Genomic DNA, 24,594 nt, shown 5'->3' with positions numbered 1-24,594 from the left:
CTTTTATTGCTTCATCTCTACGCAGAAAATACAGTGGCATATTGAACCAATTATTCAGGCTGTAAACACACTTTAACCTGAAATGTCAAGATAATTAAGACAAAACTGGATTATTGATGTTATTAGTAAGGGCAAATGACTTCTAATATAGCCACAGTAAAAATGAGCAAGAGTGGACTATCATATTCTGTTTTCCATTTTAAAATGATGTTAGATCCCATGGGAAACGGATGGAGTATTTTTATTTGTTTCTTAAGTCCATTGAACAGGCTCCAGCAGGTGGTGTGGTGAAGGCCCTGGACTCCACATGGGTGACAATAGTTGGAGTCCCTTACTTGGTGGCTTGGAAATCACACCAGGCATGTGTGTGTGCGTGCCCAAAATCCCAAAAGGAGAATGGAGGAGAAGGGATGCTGTATGACCATCCCCCTGGGGGTTGATTCCTTGCTTTTTCACTTTCTGTCTCTGGTGAACACACAAGCACTATGGACAAACATTTTTTTTTTTTAAATCCGTTGAATAGATATGGTTATTATTTTTTGTAATCTGCCCAAAAAGTTAGCTTTGAAACTTTCTCTTAGTTTCTCAAGTACCACATTATTATAATATATAAACCTATAATCTATAACTAGGCTCCCGATTTTTTTTTCCCTCATACACTTTCTTCATTGTAGATGTAGTATTTCATATCTGGTCTTTTTAAGATCTTTCCTAGTGTAACCCATGTATCTTCTCATCTCCCTTCAAATATGTCTTTTTCTTGTTAGAGAGATGTTTGCCATAGGGCGCATGTGCTGGCCGGAGAGACAGAGACAGAGAGAAAGCAAGAAATCATGCATGGGGGAGGTGTGGCCAGGCCACAATCCCTTCTTCTCCATTCTCCTCTCAGGATTTTGGGCACACATGCATAAGTGCCTGGTATGAGTTTTAAGCCACTGGGTCCAGGACTCGAACCAGGTGAAATACATGGGAGTCCAGCGACATAACCGTTATGCCATCTGCTGGTCCCTAAATATGTCTTCATATCATTTTCTGATTAATTATCTAAGCTTCCTTGTAAACCTTTTTGAGGCTATGGTCATTTAACCTCAATATAGGCTTACCGTCCACAGTCAACAACTATTGATTAATTTTCATACACTAGATTGGTTTTCTTTGTTTTTTTTTTGGAGAGGTTTTTGCTATAGGGCGCATGTGCTCGCCAGACAGACAGAAAGCGAGAAATCACACACACACACACACGCTTCCCCCCCACCCCCTGGGGGATGGCCACACTGCAAGCCCTTCTCCATTCTCCTCTCTGGATCTTGGGCACGCACATTCGCGCGGCTGTGTGAATTTTAAGCCACCGGGTAGAGGCAGGACTGAGTCAACTACATGGGAGTCCAGCAACATAGCCATTACGCTATTGGTCCCTGGATTTTTTTTTTTAAGTTGAAGTTGTTTATTTCCTTGTTTTTTAATGAATGCTTCTCCTCACCCCCTTCTTAATAACACTGTGTGGTCTAGATAACTTGCTGAGATTTTTCCATGATTTGGCCCCGTAGGACAGACTTGGGTTCTTGGTTGGAAAACCGACCTTCCAACCAAGCAGCCAAAGCATCACAGTGCCACAGTGCCACCGGATATTTGTTTGCTGTTGTACTGGACTTGAGAACCCTTGAGCATCAGACAGTAGACGTGGCTGTCATTTGCAGTGACAGTAGGAAGTGTGTTGGCTCCCACTGCCCTGTCAAGTAGCCCAGCACTGTTCCTTTGTGCCAGCATCCTTGGAAGCTCAGCCTTAGGGCCAGCGGCAGACCCCGCCTTGGTGAGTTTCCTGGTGCACCAGCCACAGCAGCCCCTTCTCTGGCTTGTAGGGTGAGGTCCACGCTCCCCAGAACTGAGCACTTGAACTCGGGTGCAGCGCCTCCTCGGGGCAGGGGGGAGCTCAGCCTAGACAGCTTTGCTAGGGAGTTGCCTTAAAGAAAGAAAGCGGAATTGTCGATCAACTCCATTGCCTGCTTTAACACGATTTTAAGCAGTCCTCTTCACTGTTTCCCTTCTGCAAAACTGTAAATTGCCACCGACCTGCACCAAAAAGAAGGGCGCTTAAAAGCAAATCTCATTCTCTCTTCTCACCCTCCCTTCCCTCTCACCCTCCCTTCCTCTCCAGCTCGCTCCCTCTCCCTCCCTTCCTTGCTCCTGCGGCAACCGCTAGTCTCTCGGTCTGTGTCTTTCAGACCGGACTAAGCAACTTCTTGATTATTTCTCAGCTCTCTTTCCATCTTTTCCACCCTTTGCCATGAACTGGACCGACAGACGTGGGAGAGGCATTGGTTTCTGCCCCAGGGAATGGCGTTTCGCGTCCTGGGGCAGTGCCGAGAAGGATCGGCCAAGGAAAAAGAAAGAGTGAGAGAGAAAGAGCAGCGGGAAGGAAGAGAAGGGAGACCTCCATCTGCCTTGGGGCAGCGCGCAGCGGTGCGCGCCCAGCTGCACCGGGAATGGTCCGGAGCTCGCCTTGCGCCCCCGGCCCCTTCAGCGTCAGCGGCCCGGGTGTGCGGGATGCACTGGGCAATTTTTAAAATCGAGAAGTAGGAAGAGACCCTGGAGCACAGAAGCCGGGGTTGGGGGTGGAGCAGAAAAAAATTTAAAAGCTATTCCAAGAGAAAAAAGGCGAAGTCTGTTCGTGCTAGCTTTTAGCTCGAAGAAGTCTTTTTGGAGCAACTAGCCTTCTCCAGGAGTTACCCGAAAGCGGAAACTTTCCGTGGATTGTGGGCCGGGAGGGCGAGGAGGGATTAGGAGGGTGGGATTGGAAGGACGAGCGAGTGCGCGCGTGTGTGGCGGGGCGAGGGCGTCGGGGGGCCATCCGGGATTCGGTGAAGAGGGCACATCATGGCAGTGCCGGGCGAGGCCGCCGGAGTCCGAGACCAGCCCGGCCGCGGTGGGGGGAATCAAGCCCCTGCGATGGGCTGGGACCGCGTCCGCCGCGCCGGCCCCGCACGGCGGCGGGGCTCGGGCTCGGGGTTCCCGGGGCTGCGGGGGAGCCCTGGGGCTGCAGCCGCTCCGCTCCCGGAAACTTTCCTCGGCGCTGTGCGCGGGCTCCCTGTCCTTCCTGCTGGCGCTGCTGGTGAGGCTGGTCCGCGGGGAGATCAGCGGTGACCTGGAGCAGAGAAAGGAGGCGGCGGCCGAGGAGGAGGAAGCAGCCTTGGGAGCAGAAGGGGGCCTCTGCCCCTGGCCTCGGGGAGGTGCTCCCGGGGGCGGCGCGCCGCTGAGCCCCTGGCTGCAGCCCTCGGCGCTGCTCTTCAGTCTCCTCTGTGCCTTCTTCTGGATGGGCTTGTACCTCCTGCGCGCCGGGGTGCGCCTGCCTCTGGCCGTCGCGCTGCTGGCCGCCTGCTGCGGGGGGGAAGCGCTCGTCATGATCGCCTTGACTAGCGCGGTCAGGACCGTGTCCCTCATTTCCTTAGAGAGGTTCAAGGTCGCCTGGAGACCTTACCTGGCGTACTTGGCCGGTGTACTGGGGATCCTCCTGGCCAGGTACGTGGAGCAAATCTTGCCGCAGTCCGCGGAGGCGGCTCCGAGGGAGCATTTGGGGTCCCGGCTGATTGCTGGGACCAAGGAAGATATCCCGGTGTTTAAGAGGAGGCGGCGGTCCAGCTCCGTGGTGTCCGCCGAGATGTCGGGCTGCAGCAGCAAGTCCCACCGCAGGACCTCCCTGCCCTGTATTCCGAGGGAACAGGTAAGCGCTGGCAGCTCCTCTTGGCTCTCGGGGAAAGTTGAAACAGTTGGGGACCCGTGCAAAGTGCAGGGAATTCGAGCGCTGGGCACTAAAGGGAAGATTGACCAAGAAAATGGTTTGACTTTAGACGTAGTAAGAACTGGCGTTTTGTTCTCTCACTCTCAAACAGTATTTTGTAAACTGCACAACAGAAACGCCGAGCAGTAACAAAGCTATCGGATGGCATCGCGAAGGGCTTCCCCAGCTGAGCCAACTTTTTAGAGCAGCTACACCTGGTGTGTGGCTGCTTTACACTTTCAAGTGCTCTCAGGCTTTCCTCGCAGAAACTGAGAATTTAGTCTTTAAGCACTGGGTGATTTTCCAACCCTTGGATTTTACTAGATTTCTTTCTGTTTTCTCAATGAAGTTTCTTTCTTACAAAGTGACAGGGAAACATTTATGAAAACCAGTGAAAGGGTTCTCGCTCCCAGCAAGGCATGCTTGAAGGTGAGGTGCTGATGCACACTTTTTGTTTTTTCAGTGAGTGTTACTTGGAGAGATTACATCGGGTGGTGCCCAGTTTGCTTTGAAATATAGTTTAGGGGTATGTATTATTACTTGCCAGTGTGTTTTGTATCGGAATCATAAACCTTAATTTGGAGAATTATGTGTGGACTTCAGAATTGTTCGAAATTGTAAACTACACTCATAGTGTCAACTAAAAAACTATGCTTTTGCTTGAGTATACACACAGGTAAGTAGATATTTAGAAACAAATAGATTTGTACAGGTTTTAAAGAAAATGTTAATGCAGGATTTTTTGTTGTTGTTTTTTAATAGCCAGGGACAGTGTATCTTTCTGAAAGGAGGAGGTTGGGGAGGAACCTGGAGCTGTGAATGAAGTAGTAAATAAAAGTTTAGTCTGTTTGGGGATGACTCCCCTGTTTATCATGAAATATTTCAAGACCATGCAGTCATTGCTGTAAAGAGCATAAAAGAACAAATTCCAATTTTGAACGTCAATTGTATTTGAAAAGGTGTACTTCAGTGTTCACCTCTCTTCCCTGAAGCAGATTTGACACTTGATCGGGGGGTGGGGTAGGGAGCTGGTTAGTGCAGCCAGTGGAAATTTACACTTTTCCCATTTAAATTTATGCCTACCTATGGTACCCTTCAGACCACTTCAAGGAGTTAGAGAATATCTGAAGATAGAGGAAGCATTTTCCTTTTAGATTGTTCTGTGGATCATCAGCTATTTCTAAGAAAGAGTAGTCACCATATGGTGTGGGGTGACTAGTTTGTTTCTGAAATAGAGTTGATTACACAGATCTGTGATTGTTTGACATTATTTAGCAGAGTGGGTGACAGCATCATAGACTCTGTTTATTTGAAAACAAATGCACTTATTAAGCTCTTTGTTTAGATAAAACAAATGTTTCTTGAGTTTAACTTTAAGAGTGAAGTAAAAACAGGCCACTGACTGATACTTAGTTTGAGTAGCTATTTGGAAACAATTGGAAGAAAGTTATCTACTGTAGGATAAACTAATTAGAGGGAGAGCACATTTTAATTTCTTTTCCCAGTTAGGAGAGGAAATATCTTTTAAATAAGGCCACTGGTTTCAGTGAGTGTAGAGTACACTAACTTAGAGGCACATGTGATTGTTACAGAACTTGGACTAAAATGTCAAAGGAAAACCTGTGATTTAATCATAAATAACTTCATTCCAAACTGCTACCATTTAGCCGCTGAAATTAATTTTCTGAAATTTTATCCTGGCATTTAAAATTTAAGGAGGTAAGGGTGAATTTAAGATGATTCGGTGAATTAACCACCAGTGTTAATTAACCTGCAGATGTTTATTGGTTTTCTCTGGTGTGAACTGACAAATGGAGAATTTGAATAGTCTGCAAATGCATGGGAAAATCACTGAGCAATGCATTTTGAAATGTTGGCTGAAAACGCGTACTTATAACCCATTTTGGTAATTTTCTCTGGTTACTGTTATTCTCAAGGCTGTGTTCATGAAGAATTTTCTAAAGCGAGAGAGAGACTTTATCTCTTATGGTTGATGGAAAAACAAGATTACATTTAGCAGAAATTTAGATCCTTGAAGTTTTAATGAGGTCATGGGTGATTGTGTTCATCTCACTGAGTAGTTTTTATATATGACCCATTAAAGTTTTTGCAAGCATAATTGTGGGGAATGGGTGGGAACTGACATGGAATGGTATCTTCCCAGATAGGGCAGTATTTCATACGTTAGCCTAACTGTGTGAAAAGTCCAGGAGCTATATAGTAAATGGCTTATCTGTTTTATCATAAGGAAACAAACTTCTGATTAAGGGTGCAAAGTGTACCGCTGGTTATTTGCATATTTTATGAAGTCAAGAATCAAAATAATTATAAACAAGCATATAACATTCCCTTAAATGCTACCTGATTAGTTCTTTTTAGTAGAATGTCTATTCTCAACTCTAGACATAATTCACAGGCAACAAGTGGATTTTAAATAGCAGTGTTAAGGACATAAAGCACAGAGTCTGTTAGAGGCCTGTTAAGTGATTTGGACCTTGATCACTGTGAGGTTTAAAGGTGAGAGAATTTCAGCCTTTTTTCCTCTGGGCGAATCCCAGCGGCCTCTTGCTTACAAACTTTCTCTCTTTAATGGCTTTTCATTCTTGAAGTGCAAAGAGAACAAATGATAAAATTCTCATAGGGCAAACCAACTGACAGACATATTTTCCTTCCTCCTCTACTTCCTTTTGGAATTCTTTTCTTCCTTCCTTCCTGAACTGTAAGTCTATAGAACCATCAAAGCTAGAGATTGGATGTTACATAGACTATTGAAGTTTGCAGAGTTGATGATCTGCAAATGATGAATTCAAGCAAAGAAGGGGAAGTTCTAGTCTTTGGTCACAGAATTAAGCAGGTACTGGGTGTGTCTGTGAACGCTAGCGAAGGGATCTTAACTTAGTAAAGAACAAAGTTTATAGCATCTGCGTGGCTTCTGATTCAGTTCGGCCAGCCCAGTATCCTCAAGCCTGAGCTTAATTTTGTAGATGAATGTGTCAAAGTATACTTTTTTGACTGACAGTGTTGAGAAGGCAAGTGTCAAGGTGTTATGTCTCTTTCTGGTTGGATGTCCATATTTGAGGATACCTATATGTTTCTTGATTATGACTGTACTCCCCCAAAACTGTAATATACAGAGGTACCTAACATTTCTTGAATTATTAGCTCTTATGCATGATGAATAAGCATTATATTTCATCATAGAAGTTTAATGATATGATTTTAACAGAAATTATATTTGAAGGAATGTCTCTTTAGTCTCTTTAATTTATTAAAAAATATAATTGGTTACTTACTCCTCTCCAATCACTGTGACCACCTTACACATTCATTCATGAAAGATTCTAAACCAGTGCAATTTTATTTTAGTTATACATTGGAAAGAATTTAATATTTTTACCTATGGTTTTACATAAAATAAACACAAGGTCTATAGCTCTGTTAATGCATTTACACCATCTAATGACAAGATTCTTTGAGATGGCTACATCAATCAGATCTAGATGTATAGATATTTACTTTATATGATGTGATTAAAAATCAAAATTGTTTCTTACTATTTCCCTAAACTTTCAATTCAGCGTCTTCAGCAAAATGAATGGATTACTGTGGGAATGTAAATAGGTTACCAAAAAAAGAATCAAATTTTTCATCACTTATGTGAGAAAGACATTTTTAAAGAAAGAAACCAAACAACAACAAAAGTAAGAGAAACGGTATGATTTTTGATGGGAAGCGTATGGTAGGCATTGTTATGGCTTTGGTAAAAATTGTAACTTGCTTGCTTTTATCGTACAGTTGTAAAATATAGAAGTATTTTTTCTCAATATGTGGAATATATTACCCTTACAATTCATAAATACATTTCAATATAATGTACTGAATGAATGAATTTCAGAAATAGTCATGGCTTTTACTTAAACTGGAGCTTCTGTCACTTTTCACTACTATTAACTCAGCTTATGGTGACACAAAGAGCAATATTGATTATTTATGACTTGGTGACAGAATTAAAATTAATTAACGTCAACTTCTGAAAATACTCAAAAGGCAAAACAAAATTTCTTTACCCCTTGGGAAAGGTAAGCGAAAAGAATTTTTTTTTTTTTTGGTGAGGACAAAATAGTGATTTTACGTTGTGAATACAGATATTTCAAGAATACAGAAAATCTGTTTTAACTGACAGAAATAGTCAGTGAATCTATATAAATTTGCAGAGGTTGGGAGGAGTGAAAACAGTAATTTCACTCTTTCTGTATTGAGTCTAAAGTGTAAAAAGTTAAAACTGTAGAACTGAAAGAAATGCTGTGTATGCTGAGCTGTCATGTTAATTAAATAAACAACCAGAACAGTGACTCTGTGTCTGAAATACATTTTGAAAAGCCTAGGGGGTGGGGGTGCAGGCAGGCAGGGGTGAGTGACACTGGCATGAAGAAACACTCATTATATCTGTAGTGATGTTTGGGGGAATTTGTTGTCTTCTATCAGGAAATGTAGCTCTGAGAATAATCTCTTCGGGACTCTGCTTAAGTAAAGGCTTTACCAAAGTTCATTTTATTTCTGTTTTAAATAAATTCTTGATTTTATGTTGAGAGGGATGCTTACAAACGGCAAAATCAGAAGTGTGTCTATGGATTATAAGATGTTCAATGAATATGGTTTGTGTTGACTTGCCAGGATCCAGAAGAGTCTAAATCAACTTTATTAAAACTATGTAATTTTTTAAAAAATTATTTCATGGACGAGAAACAGATGAGAGAAAGACAAGCAGCTGCAACAGGGTCTTACACTGTGATTCCTTTCCCAGCCTTCCAGCCAGCCTGAATTATTCCACATGTGCACAACTGGAGTGGCTAGGTCAACCTGGAACCAAACCCCCAACTTCCATATGGTTTCCAGCATTGCAGAGTTTTGAACTATCTCTGTGAGCTGGGTTGAAACACATATTATTTAATCTATGAAAAGAAGGCATTTATTTGGGATTAGGGTGGGAGTCATATTTTTTAGAGAACATTGTTCTTGTGAGGCCTACCGTCCTGGATATATGAGGACAATCAAAGCAACTCTGTCTTACCTAGTATCCTGTGAGATTATCCTGTGAGATTTTGACGTGCTGAAGCAGTGCTCTTGTATTGGGCAAGGGGAAAGTTTCTTGAGCTTTGGGAAGTGGTAAGTAACCGTATGTGTTTACGGTGAACTGTTTAATTAGTTGCTGTGTGTCTTCTATTCAGTGGAGTCTTGCTCCTTCACCTTTTCTGTGTGATATTTACAATTGTATCTTATAGAAAGCCTTAAACATATACTTAGACAAAGCTCAAGTTATTCTTTTAATCTATATTCATGTGTTTAATAAAACTATCAAATAATTCTGATGAGCCTTAGGAAATGGAAAAGTATCCATATTCTTTTTTTTTTTTTTTTTTTTTTGAGAGGTTTTTGCTATAGGGTGTGTGCACTCGCCAGACAGAGAGAGACATAGAGACAGACAGAAAGCTAGAAATCACCCCCCAGGGGGAATGGTCACACCATAATCCCTTCTCCTCCATTCTCCTCTCGGGATCTTGGGTATGCACGGACACGCGCCCGGCGTGAGTTCTAAGCCACTGGGTCCGGAATGCAAACCACGGTCGACTACGTGGGAGTCCAGCAACATAGCCATTATGCTAACTGCTGGTTTCCGAAAAGTATCCATATTCTTATAGTAAAGATGTGTTCTGTTAATGTGCAAATGGACATTATTTATTTACATAAAAGCTTACATCTTTTTAGTAATTACTCTTCCTATTGGTAATTGTAGTTTTAAATTTTTTAAGGAAGTTTTCTTTTTTTTTTTTTTTTTTTTATAAGGCTACCCTGGGGTAGCCTTGAACTAGGGATGTATTACAATGATCAACATACAATACAGAGATTTGATCAATGGGACAAAGGTCTGGAAGACATGCTTTTAGTTCAGAGGGAGGAAGGTCTGTTCAATTATAATACTCAAAAATATTAGTTGGCCATACCTGTTTGTCATGAATGTATTTACGTGTATATTGTATGTATGTATAGCTAAGATACATGTACAGATAGTTATATATTACAGTTTTAAAAGAAGATACTACCCTTAGCTAATTGTACCCGAAAAGGTCTTTGGTCAGTTAACGGATCGAATGTTGAGTCAACACATTTTACTGTGTGCTAGGTCCTATGCTAAGATACGACACGGCACCTGTCTCTCCAGAGCTTAGACACTAGGTAGGATTATGAGATATGAACATCAGAAAAGGGAAAACCACTGTACAATGTTTAAATGCCTTCTTAGATAATAGTGGGAGGGATGCATAGAGCATAGAATAGCTTAGAGCAGGTTTTTAACCTGGATCTAGGGATCGATTCATCCTTCCCCTGGATTCATATGCTAAACTTCCTTTGTTCATTTTTTTAAAAAGTTTATTTCTTCCATGAGTGAGTGAGTGAGTGAGAGGGAGAGAGAGAGACTGAGAGGCATCCCTACTGGGTCCTCACACTGCAGTCAACCCCATTTTCAGCCAGCCTTAGATCATGAGTATGCCTGTGTCCAGTGAGTTCAAAAAGGTCTTGGACACAGAACCAGAATCTTATGTGTCAGTTTGTAGAGTGATGTTATCACTGCCTGGCCTCTGTTCATATTTACAAAGAAGACTTACATAGTGCCTTAGATTTTTGAACTGTGGATATATGCTCATACTGTTATCAACATGAAATGTAGAGATTTGATCAGTGGGACAGCGATCTGGAAGATATGCTTGAATTGTGGCTCAGAGGAAGATCTTTTTGAATATAATGGTCAAAAATACTAGTTTAAAAGGTCTACAGTACATAAGGGTTAAACACAAATGGTTGTGAGTTCGAGCAACTTCATCTTTTGAAAACATGGAGAATCATTTTCTTTGAAATAGAAATTAATTTAGTATACATTTATCGTATGTTCCGAAATGTAAAATACTCGATTTAGGACATGTTACATTTGAATATAGCACGTTGATTGTGTTCATATTTTGAGGTCGTTTTTATGACTGTAAGTAGCTGGCTGCCACAGTGTCTTCAAATGCTTAGTTCTGTGCCAGCCTATAGTTAGACTAGAATTAGTCAGCTTTTAAAGAGAAGGAAACTGAGGGAGAGCCTGGGGCAAGATGGCTTTGGTCCAGTTCTTCTTTTCCTTGAATTTGCTGCTGGGGGATCAGATTGGGAAAGGAGTCAGACTGGTCATTTTAAACCTATGTATCGTTTGCCATTTTACACATAAAGCCCACTCGATTCTCATTCAGAACTAGAAGACTGAGTAATTAGATTGAGTATCAGATGGACAGATAACATAAAACATTTCTGAGCCCACTACATTTTTGAGCCCTTACAATGGTATTTCTGCTCATCAAATGATACCAAGCAGCCTATGGAATGTGTTCTCAACTTTGTCATAGCGGTGAGTATCAATTGCATTAAAAAGTCTAACTTTGTAGTCTTCTCATCAAACAAAAGTGTTCAATAGTGACTTAAATATAGATTTTTTAAGTTTTCAATACATTGATTTAAAAATGGTCAGAATATCAGAAGTCAAGGCACAAAGTAATTTTCAAGCCTGTAAAACATTTCTTCATTAGTAAAACTAACTGGCTATTTTTGTTCACCTAAACCGTTCTGCACCGCTTCTTTAGAATTCACTATCATGTAAGCGAGTAGGATGTATTAGAAGAGGAGGGTATAAAGAACGTGACCATTGAGAAGACAGAGAGCCATTTAGGAGAAGTCACAACTGAATACTTACTGCGTGTTTGATTTGATTAGAGCTGTCATTTATTATTAAGGAATCTGTGAATGGTTAGTAAACTTTTCAAGGATAACCAGTCCTGTGCAATACTTGGACAGTTACTTAAGGTTACTCATGTTTTTTCATTTTAATATGATAAATGGTTTTAAGGGGCACATTTTGTCTGTTGGTGTGTGGGCATGTGTGCACCCGTGTGTTCATGTGTGACTTATGTGTGTATTTGCATGTGTAATTTTTCCCCTGCCAGGAAATTGATTTGGATGTATCAATGTAGTGGAGAAACAGTGTCACCCAGTGGTTTCGATGAAAACAGTCCTGTAAAATTATAGATATGGTCTGTACAATCAAAATATAGCATGAGTCACATATTGAATTTTAGATTTTCTAGTAGTCACTTAAAAAGTTTAAAAGAAATGTGACGTTCATAACCATAATATGTTTTTAAACTGAGTATATTGTTAACATGTAACCAGTTTAAGAGATTAAGATACTTTGCATCCTGTGTTTTTGTACTCAGTCTAAATATATGGTATGTGCTTTGTCATACCATGTATTTGATCATTTCAGTTTGCTCCAGACATATTTCAGTTACACAGTAAACACATGTGGCTAGTTGGCTACCGTGTTGGTGTTGTAGCTGTATATTTTAAAAGAGTTGAAATGTCAGTGTCACCTCTTCTGTTATAAAGGAAAATATGTGGATTTAATGACAGCATTTTGGAATAGGATTGCTTATGTAGCCAGTGTGAACACGTGACATGTTCATGGTGATTAGTCTGTAATTGGGTTATCTAATGTCTCTGTAGAAATGAAAGTGCTTGTGTTTATAGTGTGGGGTGTTATCTTTGTAACTTAGGAAACTAAAGTGACAAACCTGCCAGTGGCTTCCATGGACAAAAATTGTAACAGTGTTTATAAAGGGCAGATGACTTCTCACGATTGCTTATGTAAACACCATGTTCATGAAAAAAAGAAAAATGGTCGCATTTTGTATAGAGATGACTGGAGATTTTGATAGCATGGGATTTTTTAAAAAATAAAAATTTTAAAAAACTTTTCTAATCATTTATTTATTTATTTTTATACTTTCCTGCAATCATTTTCTTTACACATCAGACAGTTTTGCTCATGAAACTCCTTAATTCTCGACAGTTAGTAAACAACTTTCAAAATTTGAAAAAACTGAATTTTAAAGATAATGTTCAAAATATTTGTTATAATTTTATCACTTTTTTTAAAAGAGATTTTTTTTGCTATAGGACATGTGTGCTCACCAGAGAGACAGAGAGACAGAAAAAGAGAAATCATCAATCTCCTCTCCTCCATTCTCCTCACAGGATCTTGGGCATGCATGTACATGTGCCCAGCGAGAGTTTTAAGCCATGGGGTCCAGGATTCAAACCGCAGTTGACTAAGTGGGAGTCCAGCAATGTACCCAGTTATGCCATCTGCTGGTCCCAGTAGCATGGACATTTTAAACTGGGGACTGAGAATGGGTGGCTTTTGAAGCCAGTTTCCAAGTCTATAATTTCAAACACTTCAGATTAAGAAGCAGAAAAGAAAAAAAAAAATTACGTTTTCTGTTACCTCTCCTCAAACTCCATGAATTCATTAACTCCAGGCATAGTTGCAATGTTACACTGGAAATGGATGAGAACAATTCCTTTTTATGTATGGCATGTTTCTTTAGAAAATCATATGTCAATTGATTTGTTCAAAAAATGCATTTATTTTACATATGGTGGTTTACATTTGTGTATGATGCTTATAATGACCGTTGGGATGAGGCCTAATATTTATCTTTACATTGCATAACAGAAATAATAAGATACACAGATTTTCACATCACTTAGAAAGTAACCTAAAAAAAAAAAATCAAAGACAATAGAATCAGAGTACAGAAAGAAGCATATTGGATAAAGAGAAATAATGGGGACTGGTTTACTCCTGGTGAAGCTGACTTTATTTAGACTGCTTGAAAAGAGTTGGCTCAAGAACAAAATGCCCTTGCAATATATTAGGTGGTTGGAAAAGTCATGATGTGTTTTTGCATAGAAAAGCATAGAAAAATATGTCATGACTTTTCCAATGACCCAGTACACCTGTAATTTAATAGAATTTGTATTTGAATGTCCTGGCTAATTTGAAGTTGCTTTAAATTAATGTATGGCTTGGTCTTGTACTTTTTTTTTTTCTTTTTGACCAGTCTATTTTTCCTGTTCTTTCTCTCTCCTTTCCTCTTATATGAGGGCACTTCAGAAGTTCATGGAAAACGGAACTAAAGGACACATTTATTTTAATGCAACAATTTTTGAAATCCATGTATAGTTGTTTAGTTTTTTTTTTTTTTCAAAATATGCATTTTCAGTGAATGTTTTGAATCCCTGTTGTATATATATTTCAGTTTAGGTTCTTTGAACCTAATATAGTTTCTCACTTAGCATGTGTATAAAAATATAAGGAATGTCTTTCTGTCCTCCACAGTACCTTCTCAGAATATTGAAATAATTTTATGCAAGAAGCTCGTGGTTTTGGTTTAATAGGATTTTAATAAAAATTTTCCATCTCCTGAAGTAAGTTTAAATAACTGAGTATTGATGCTATGTCTGTGGCCAGTGTTTCCTCCTCCCCAGGTATAATCCACTTAAATAAACCTAATGCAAGTTTGAAGTCATAGAAATATGATTTTGGGGGGAATGTTTTATTTTGAGGCGATGGAAGACCTATGGAGAGTCAGCATCTTTAGCACATTTTAAGCTATCGTGAACACAAATAAAAGAACTAGTTCTTATTTTCATCCCAAGTTTGGAAGACCACATTAACAAGTCCACTTAACATACATTCCTTAGCAGGCTGTGTTTGGCCTTGTGGTATGAAACATCCCCTTGTTTGAGAGTGAATACTTCTTCCTGGCATGGCAGAAGTCTCTGAAATCGTGGAAAGGGGAGAGCTCGTTGAGCTGCTTGTTGTGGTTCATTGAGAATTTGCTTTCTAGGCTCAGGAACTGAAGAAGTCAGTCCGATCCTGACAGTTCCTATTATACTAGAAATCACACTTTTTAGCCTCCTCCTTCAGCCGTAAACATTTCCTTAGAAAAGTCCGACCCAGTGCTTTGTTCATTGTAGGGGCTGGCTGGCCAGCAGGATAAATGGATGGAAAAGAAATGAGTGACTTTAAACCTAAAATATTTACCTCCCTAATCTCCTGAGATTGAGTTAGCGAGTGCATTGATTTAAGGAAACATATAGAGAAAAGAAAAATAAATAGACTAACAAGAAGTCTATGAAATTACATTTTTAATGTGATCTTTGCAGTTATGTTAGTTTAAAATATATTTTCTTGCATGCATCTCCTAAGGGGATGAATTTGCCTGTGTCCTTACTGGTAGGAAATCCCAGATTCAGTGCTGAGACCCAGATATTTATTTTTAGCTCACTCTTGACTGAAAATAACCAAAGCTACCACCAAGATCACTGTAGTATACATTTTAGAAAGATCTTCTAAATTAGGATACTTCTTTTTTTTTTTTTTTTTTTTTAAGAAAAAATAAATGTCTTTTTTAAATAGACTAACAAGAAGTCTATGAAATTACATTTTTAATGTGATCTTTGCAGTTATGTTAGTTTAAAATATATTTTCTTGCATGCATCTCCTAAGGGGATGAATTTGCCTGTGTCCTTACTGGTAGGAAATCCCAGATTCAGTGCTGAGACCCAGATATTTATTTTTAGCTCACTCTTGACTGAAAATAACCAAAGCTACCACCAAGATCACTGTAGTATACATTTTAGAAAGATCTTCTAAATTAGGATACTTCTTTTTTTTTTTTTTTTTTTTTTTTAGAAAAGCGAAAATGTAGTTCTTTTTTTACATTCAGCTAAGAAGTTGAGAAAGAATAAACTCTGATTTTATTTTCTTCCATGACAGAGGTCAGAAAGGTGTTCTCCAATGGTCACCTTTTTGCACTCTGTTATATTCTTGTTGGAGGTTCTTATTGAACAGCTCTACTTCCTGAGAAGTCTAATAGAAAGTAAATACTATTTCTGTCTTACCTTTTAATTGTGATCAATTACAAAATACACTTTGAGACAGTTGCTTCTAGGGATGGCATTGTGGAGTTGTATTATTTGTCATCCCAGCACAATGCTCGTTCCATTGCGCTGAGTGATCTAAAAGCTTAGTAGTATAATTGCAGATTCCAGAGGAACTGGTTTATAGGGCTTTACTGAACAACAGATTTTCGTTTTTCCAGTCATTTTTCTTTGGTCCACCAAGTTTTTAATAAAATTTGACTGGTTACAATAGAAAATTTTGTCAAAGAAGAAAATGTGGTTGCTGCAGCTTTAAAACTTAGTGAAGATAATGCCACGTCCGATCACTGAAATCAGAGGCACCTCTTTTGAGTATGTTAGGCAGGTTATGAAGACCTTGGATGACTAGAAATACAATGTTTAGACAAAAAAAATATTTTCAATTTTGCGATGGCAAGTTTGTTTTTGTTTGTTGATCTCCTAAGGTCTCAGAGGTAGATTTTATAGAAAGGCTGCGATAACTGACAACTTCCAGAGTTTGAGAGTTCTATGAATGTATTATTTTTAAATATCCAAATATGGTTTCTATTTGAGAAAAAAAAATACAAACTGACAAGTTAACTGGAAAATAATTTGAAATAATCAAATATAATCAAGTCATTTTAAAATTTATTTGACATTTTTATAAAAAGTTTGGAAGCAAAATCTTTGAACTACATTTTCGTTTTAGGACTAAGAGCTACTGGTATATCTGTGTCATCTTGAATAGTGTCTGGCTTTACTCTTAGTGATTTATTTTTGCTGTAATTGTAATTGTTTTTGCTAGAGAAACAGGATCTAAATTACAGTGCCATTATTAAAGCAGTAGCCTAATTTTGCTCACGTCTCGTCATTTGTTTTTTTACTTGAATAATAATTGGATTCACTTTTCATAACCCCTTTAGAGAACTGCAACTACTTCCTTTTACTCTTTTCAATGGCATGTGTGCATACATGCCCAAAATCCCAAAAGGAGGGAGCAGTAGAGGAAAAGAGATTGTGACATGACCATTCCCAACTGGGGAGGGGCTACTCTTTTGCTTTCCTTCCTGCTCTCTCTGTCTTTCTCTGGTGAGTGTATGTGCCCTCTAGGTGATTTTAAAAGAAAAAGAAATGTTTCAGCAGAACTTCTTTAAGCAGTCGACTAGTTATCATAGAAAGTGAGGAATTAGATTGGGAATGTGCATACTGAACACTGGTTAAGTAAGTTACCTACAAAAATTAAGTGGCACTCAGAAATGAAAACTACTCATAAAGGAGGAGTGCAAAAACTGATGCTACAATAGTATTTGGCTTATGCAGAAAGAAGACTAGATCAACTTCTTAGAAATAATTTTTAGTTTTCAAAAAATTTTCATCTATGGTCTTTTGGAGATATAATCTTGGTTCCCTTAAAAGGTAGAATTTCTTTTTTTAAAAATGTTTATTTAGTTTTATTTATTATTATATTTAAATTTGCTTTAGGGCACATGCACTTATCAGACAGAAGGGAGAGAGAGAGAGAGAGAGAGAGCAAAAAAGCATCCAAGTGTTAGACTTGAACCATGTTCAGCCATGTGGGAGTCTAGAGTCTTATCCACTACATCACCTGCTTGCTCCAAAAAGCTAAAATTTCTTATGCTTTGGAAAGAGAGGAAAAGCCTGAGGGAGTCACTCTTAGATGCTAGGCAGGAGGTCTAGCCATGCATTCATTCAGGGTCAGTTCTTGGACAAAAGCGCTCAGGCAATGGTCTATGTAAGTGATCATTACGGTATCACACACTTTCCTAATATTTACTTTTAAGACATTGACTTTTATCCTTTTGTTCATAGATTTATCACTTTGACTTATAAATGTGCCCTAATGGACATCGTAAGTGAACTTTTATCATTTAATGTGACCAGAATTGATCAAAAATATCAATAAGTAGGCCAGCCTCTGTGCTGTAGTCAGTAGCATGCCAGGCTGCAGTGTCTGACTGTGGTTTGACTCCCTGGCCCAGTCGTCCTGAGACACACTGGGTATTACATGTGAAGGCCCAAGATCCAACATACTGTAGGACTGAAGGAAGGGAATTTTGGCATGATCAGATCCTGGGGAGGTGCTTCTCTCGTGCTCCCTATCTCTCTTTTTGTCTCTTTCTCTCTCTTTCATATACACAGTACTCTACCATGAATAAAGACAAAAAGTCAAAAAAAAAAATAAAAGAGATTGGTTAGTAAGTGTATCTTTTTTTTTTTTTTTTTTTCAAGAGGTTTTTCGCTAGAGGGCGCCTGCGCTCGCCAGACAGACAGAGAGAGACAGAGAGACAGAAAGCGAGAAATCACGCCCCAGGGGGGATAGCTACGCCGCAATCCCTTCTCCTCCATTCTCCTCTCGGGTTCTTGGCCACGCATGCACACGCACCTGGCGTGAGTTTTAAGCCGCCAGGTGCGGGACGTGAACCGTGGTCAACTACAGGGGAGTCCAGCGACACAGCCATTACGCTAACTGCTGGTCCCAGTAAGTGTATCTTATTGAGAATCCTAGGATTCTCCTTATTTTACATGGAGTATTTGTTACATTCTAAGCATTTTGGTATGGCTATAGTCTTACCTTCTTTTTTCTGACTTTTCCTTTCTTAATTAATATTTTTATATAACTATTGGGTTATGGGGAAAGTCATGATGAGTTTTTGCATAGACAAACATAGGAAAATACATCATGGCTTTCCTGATGACCTAATGTAATTCCATGTTAATAAAATTTATAATAATACGTACTCTAATAGATTAATCAACTTCCTTTAGATGCTTCCAGAGCCTATGAGATTACTGGTCTTCACCTACTTCTAATTACACATCACTTGGCACTTTATAAATTGAGCTTCATGCTGTAGTTTTAAAATTTAGCATGGAAGGGACCAGCAGATGGCATAATGATTATATAATTGGACTCCCATGTAGTCGACCATGGTTCAAGTCCTGGACCCAATGGTTTAAAACTCATGCTGGGTGCATGTGTGTGTGTCCAAAATCTGGAGAGGAGAATGGATAAGGGATAGTAGAATGGCCATCCCTCCTAAGGGATGATTTCTCTCTTTCTGTCTCTGTCTGTCTCTCCAGGGAGCACACACTCTCTATAGCAAAAATCTCTCTCTCTCTCTCTCATAAAACAAATCATTTGGAAAGCTTACTAAAAAGCAGATTCCTAGATCCTCCCCTCAGGTATTCTGATTTAGTTACGTGTAGAGTATAGTACAGACATCTGCAGTTTTAAGGAGCACCTTAGGTGCCTCAGTAGAGAAATGCAGGACCTATAGGCTTCTGTCTTCTAAAGCCATACAGGAAGTTCTTACCTTTGCATCTGATTCAACAAATGGTTAAAGGAGCTTGGCCCAGACAAGAAGGCATAGTATTAAGGGAAAAAACTATTTATGCACGCGCACACATACACATTCACATGTGTACACTTGCTACTTTATAAACCTATGACATCCATAAATTTTTCATTTTGGTTTTCCCATTGAGACTTCAGAGAAGTTTTCTGAACACTCTGCATATCAATATCTTCATAAAAAATAGGATTACTACCTATTTTTCTACATATCTCATATGGTACAAAGTTGAAACAAAAATAGTTATACAAGTGTTAAGTAGAAAGAATATATGCACGAGACCAGCAGGTGGTGTAGTGGTCAAGGTGCTGGACTATCACATGGCCCACCAGGGTTTGAGTCCTGGACTCAGTGACTTGAAACACTCTGTGTGCATGTGCGCCCAAAATCCTGAGAGGAAAATAGAGGAGAAGGGATTGTGGTGTGGCCATCTCTCCTGATGGGTGGGTGGGGGGGTGATTTCTTGCTATCTGTCTTTCCATCTCTCCATTGAGCACATGTGCCCTATAGTGAAAATTGGTCTCTCTCTAAAAAAAAAAGAAGAAGATGGGGACCAGCAGATGGTGTAATGGCTATGTCATTGGACTCCTACGTAGACAATCATGGTTTGTGGTTTGAGTCCCAGACCCGGTGGCTTAAACTCATGCCAGGCGTTTGTGTGTGTGTGTGTGTGTGTGTGTATGTGTGTGTGTGTGTGTGTGTAACCAAGATCCTGAGAGGAGAATGGAGGAGAAGGGATTGCAGTGTGGCCATCCCCCCTGGGGGGTGATTTCTTGCTTTCTGTCTCTCTGTCTCTCTCTATCTTTCTGGTGAGCACATATGCGCCCTATAGCAAAAACCTTTCCAAAAAAAAGAAGAAGAAGAAAGAATATATGTACTAGACTGAAATAGATCAAAGCTTTGAAGTATGTACAGGTTTCCTAAACTTTCAGAACTTCAGTGATCCTATCTATACCCCAGGAATAATAAATCCCTACTTCTGAAGGTTGAGAAGGTGAAGTTAATGGACATAATGGACAGGAGTTTTTCTCAAGCATTTCTCCCAGCAGAACAGGAAGAGGATCTGTTCTTGCCCATTAAGATCATGTCACTGATGACTGTGGGCTAAAGATCAGAAAGCTCATTGTAAAACAATGCCAACAAATTTCCGTGTGATTAGAGAAACAGATTTGCTTATCTTACAAAAAATGCAGATTTTATTAAAGTTGTTTAAAACGTCTTTAGAGAGTTGTTTTAATTATAACTGAAGCCACTGACAAACGAGGATCCCCAGATCAGGTAAGGATTGAGAGAAATCTGCCAGAGAAAGAGACAGGTGCTTCAGAAGAAAATGGTCCAAACGAGAAAGAATTAAGAGAATTTGGAAAATGGGTGGACTCCTTGAACATGTTTGTAGTAATGGCTGATGTTGCGACTGAGAATCAATTGTGCAGTGGGTCGTATAACCCCCATCTTACAAAAACTTGATTTGTGCTTTAACTTTGTGCTTTGGTTGCCATTGTAACCCACGTTTGGTCTTGAAAACAAAATGATTTTCAGAATTCAAAGTTTCATTTTTCTTGGTACAATTCCAGTAGTACTTTTGCTTTTTCTCATCATTTACTAGAGGTACCATTGTTGTCAACTCTCAGGGACTTCCTGATGGTTGTCTATGTGATACACTATTGGCTCGGCAGTGGCCACAGTCTTTGCAAGACTGTTGTTCCAAGAGGGATGGTGCACAATAGAATGGTTTTGAGCCAAAAGAGGGTGTAATCAGATTTATGTTCAATAAAATCTCTCAGGCTCTCTGCATTGAATGAGAATAGCTGTCATAATGGAAGAAGGGTGACCAGTTAATCTAGAGATGATTGGAAATGGACCAAAAGAGTAATGTCAGTAGGCATTGTAAATATGTATTAAAATTCTGTTAAAACTAGTGTTCTCAAGATTGATACTCCTTGATCGATTTTCTCTTTGTGGGTAAAGAGTGAGTTCCTGGGACCAGCACATAGCGTAATGTTTATGTCGTTGGACTCCCACGTAGTCGACTGCAGTTTGAGTCCTGGACCTAGAGGCTTAAGACTCAGGCCTAGTGTGTATGCATGCCCAAAATCCTGGGAGGAGAATGGATGAAAAGGGACTGCAGTGTGGCCATCCTCTCTTAGGGGTGATTTATCACTCTTTCTCTGTCTCTCTGTTGAGCACATAGGCCCTATAGCAAAAATCTCTCCAAATAAATAAATGAATAAATAATTCCTTTAATGGTTTCTCTTTCTTTAAGGAACGTAATAGTAAGGGAATGTATTTCTTTACTTCTTCCTTTTAAAACACCTGATTGAACTGAATTTTAATTTTTCCAATTTTGTCTCCCTCCTGCGCCTTCCAGAAGATATACAAATTATGGGTCTTCCATTTAGGAAATGGGTCAGATCTCCTTATGTGTAAGTAAACTCTAATCCAGCATCTCAGACTCTTTAAAATGTTCTAGTTTGTCCGTATATTATAATGTTTGGTGTAACGACAGTTAGTTTTGAAATTTTGTTCTGATATACATTTCTTTATATTTTTAAATACCTTTTAACAGAATATAATTAATAAATGTAAATGCCATTCCCATTATTTCCCTCTTAAATAGATGTACTTGTCGTTGATGTTGTAAGATCGTAAGCTCTAATATAGCAAAAACAGTAGACTGTTCAAAGCAAGTCAAGACTTTCTCCCATTATTTGTCTTTGAGTAGTCTGGCAAATCCCATTTCTATAAGAGGCATGTTGCCAATATTTCTCAGACCTTCCTATAAAAAGGAAATACTTCTATTTTGTTTTTATGTTAACTCAGACCATTTGTCAACCCACAGAACACTTCAGTGATAGGTACTATATAAATATTTAAATTATGATAGCTCTGTCACATTGTAACTTTTCAGTTTGCTAATTCAACACTGCGGTTGATTTCTGATTATGAAATATTTTACATGCTGCCTAGGGGAAACCAAAGATAAGGGACTTAAAGAATTTTTAATTACTGGGAAATTACTTTTGATGAGTGGAAAGAAAAATCAGGAAACAAAATTGAGGACAGGGCATGCTATCATGTATAATGCCCAAATACAAATCAGAAAGGAAACTTTTCAATAAGCTAATCATTAGGCCCAGACTGAGACTGTAGTTTGTAGTAAACTGAATTAAAGTGCTGGAAGCCATGTGGATGACCATAGGTTCGGATCCCGGGGATAGCATGAAAATATGCCAGGGGTGTACACATGTCCAAGATCTTGAGAAAGTGTAGGGCAGAGGAAAGAGGGTCATGATGTGATGAGACTGATGGGGATGCTTCTCTCTCTCTCTCTTTCTTGTGTGCATGCATGTACATTATCTATCGAGTAAAATTTAAAAAAAAAGTTTGTATGGGAGAATCATGAGTGATTTTTACTTTTATTTTTTTAAACCCTTTTCTGTATTTTCTAAGTTTTAAATCCTGCACACATATTTTAAAATCGGAAAAACAAAGCTTTATAAAGAAATGAATTCATTCAATATTGGTCTTTTGGGTACGTTTGCAGAACATTTGTCAGGCCATTTGCCTAAGAGTTGTTTGACCTGCAGACATAGAAATTGCACCTATAGGGTTTTTCTGAATGGTAACATAATGGTCACTCCTTGATAAAATATATTTGAAAATAAAATCCTCTGCATTCCTGATCCCTGACTCAGATGGGTGGGCATTCTTAAAGTTTCTTTTAAGATTGGAGTTTAACTGGCATGTGATTTTCCGAAGCAGGCTCGAAAACTATAGATTGGCATATAAACTGTTTTTTCTAACTTTACCTGAATGCATTAAAACAGTTTATGAAAAAATATATTTACACATGTGCTAAACCATGTATGCATATACTGAAATATGTTTCAGTTTTTACAAAGGCTTTTTGATCTCTTGTAGCTTAAAAGACAGTGACCACCACAACTATGGTATATTGAGTGACTACAAACTCAAATATTATTCTACTAAGGAGAGAGAATTTTTTATAGAATGTGTTTGGAGAGAATGGAGCCTACCTCACTGATAACTGAACCAGTAAGATTGCAACTGAAAATCAGCTGCATAATGATTGTTTATTACTGAAATGAAAATATTTTTAAAATGCCTACCCAAAAGAGTTCTGTGTGCCAAATTTCATATTAAATACATAGTATAATTTTTGTAATAGTTTATAATGCATAGTCTATAAATAAAATGTTTTCTTTTACATTTTCAAACTTTAGAAGTCATATGCAAAAAAGAAAGTTATTTCTATCTTTGTGTATGCGTGTGTATGTCTGAATTTTATTGTATGTAGTATTGATTAGTTTCAGTTTTTCTTGTCAGGGTTTTGTTAATTATCCTTTGCATTTCCTGCAGAAGATTGAAGAACCTTGTATATTTCCATTTACTATTATTTAAATAAATGAATAGGGCAAATAAAAACCACTGGACTTAGAATATTTCAAAAGTCATTTCTATATGCAGGATTATTAACATGCTTTTTTATTTGAAGAGCTATACATTTTTATAGAAATAAATGTGAGAATATTAAACCAGTTTCTCTAACTGTCTAAAAAATAGACTGTGGTTTCACTGAACCAAAGACAAAACAAAACAAAAACCCAAACACACCAAAACAAAACTTCCTAGAAATAAATGGCATAGAATCAGAAATGGCAGTTAAACAGAAAAAAAAATGACCTTTATGCTAGGACTCCATTTACTTCTTACTGTTTTATCCAAGGAGAGTTAGCAGGTTAGCACTGGCTGGTGATGTTTGAGATAACTGAGTTAAGATGATGGTGGGTAAGCTTTTGCTTTCTGAGTGCCCGTGGTGGGAGACCAAGGGAGTTGGCCCTGAAGCAAGCATTTGGCTGGAATTCAGTTCTCTGTCTTGCAAGTCAAGAGCTAGAATTTTTCCATGGAACCAAAGGTTAGCCATTGCTGGGATACACTCGTAATAAAACTATAACTTATCAATAAATGTCAACTTATTCATCCACACTGGGGCCTTTAACTGTAGGGAGGACTGGATTGTCAGTGTGTGCTAGTAAATGCTTCATGTTCCTAGTGGGAAACTCACCTTTAGCATCTTTGGCTACGTTGTAACTGGGAATCTCTGACTAGTGGGAATTCTCCTTGGAAAACTTACACTGTTTGCATTTTTTTTTTTTTTCATTTAGAGTATTTGAAGAGTGCCCACAACATGCCAGAAAGTGTGGGGATTGCTGAGGCAAGGACTCAGGAATGGCCTGCCTTTTTGCCCCTTCTTAAACTTATCGTAAAGAGGCTGCACTAACAAATGACTGCAGGGCCAAGTGAGCAATGCTTGGAAATACAGAGTCAGGAGAACTTTGCCCCCCAGAAAGGTCAAAGCTACATTTAATGCTTGAATACCATCACCCTCTTAATGTGGACTTCTGGTAAAATTCTGTCTTCCCATCTTTTCTGCTTTTTTTTTTTTTATTGATGCTTAACTTTTTCATGTGTTTAGTAGTAAGCTGACTATGATCAACTTTGGTACGATATAAAGAATACATCTAAAAAAGAAGAAAAGAGAGAAGAATATATAAAAAAAAATGTTTCTTTTTCCCCGTGGGCATG

At 38.8% G+C, this 24,594-nt stretch overlaps 1 protein-coding gene across 1 annotated transcript in view; it reads left to right on the top strand.

Moving 5' to 3' along the window:
• Nucleotides 1-1,424: 1,424 nt before the first annotated feature.
• Nucleotides 1,425-24,594, top strand: part of PDE3A (phosphodiesterase 3A) — a 371,187-nt gene continuing 348,017 nt past the window's right edge. Inside the window, 2 exon segments of the mRNA XM_006155100.3 lie at nt 1,425-3,003; nt 3,005-3,718. Coding sequence (XP_006155162.1) covers nt 2,875-3,003; nt 3,005-3,718 — 843 coding nt within the window. The 5' untranslated portion in view covers nt 1,425-2,874.

Source organism: Tupaia chinensis, unplaced genomic scaffold (assembly GCF_000334495.1).
Source record: "Tupaia chinensis unplaced genomic scaffold, TupChi_1.0 Scaffold000434_1, whole genome shotgun sequence".
Lineage (NCBI taxonomy): Eukaryota > Metazoa > Chordata > Mammalia > Scandentia > Tupaiidae > Tupaia > Tupaia belangeri.
Note: the sequence above shows the minus strand (reverse complement) of the source record. Positions and strands in the feature narration are given on the sequence as shown.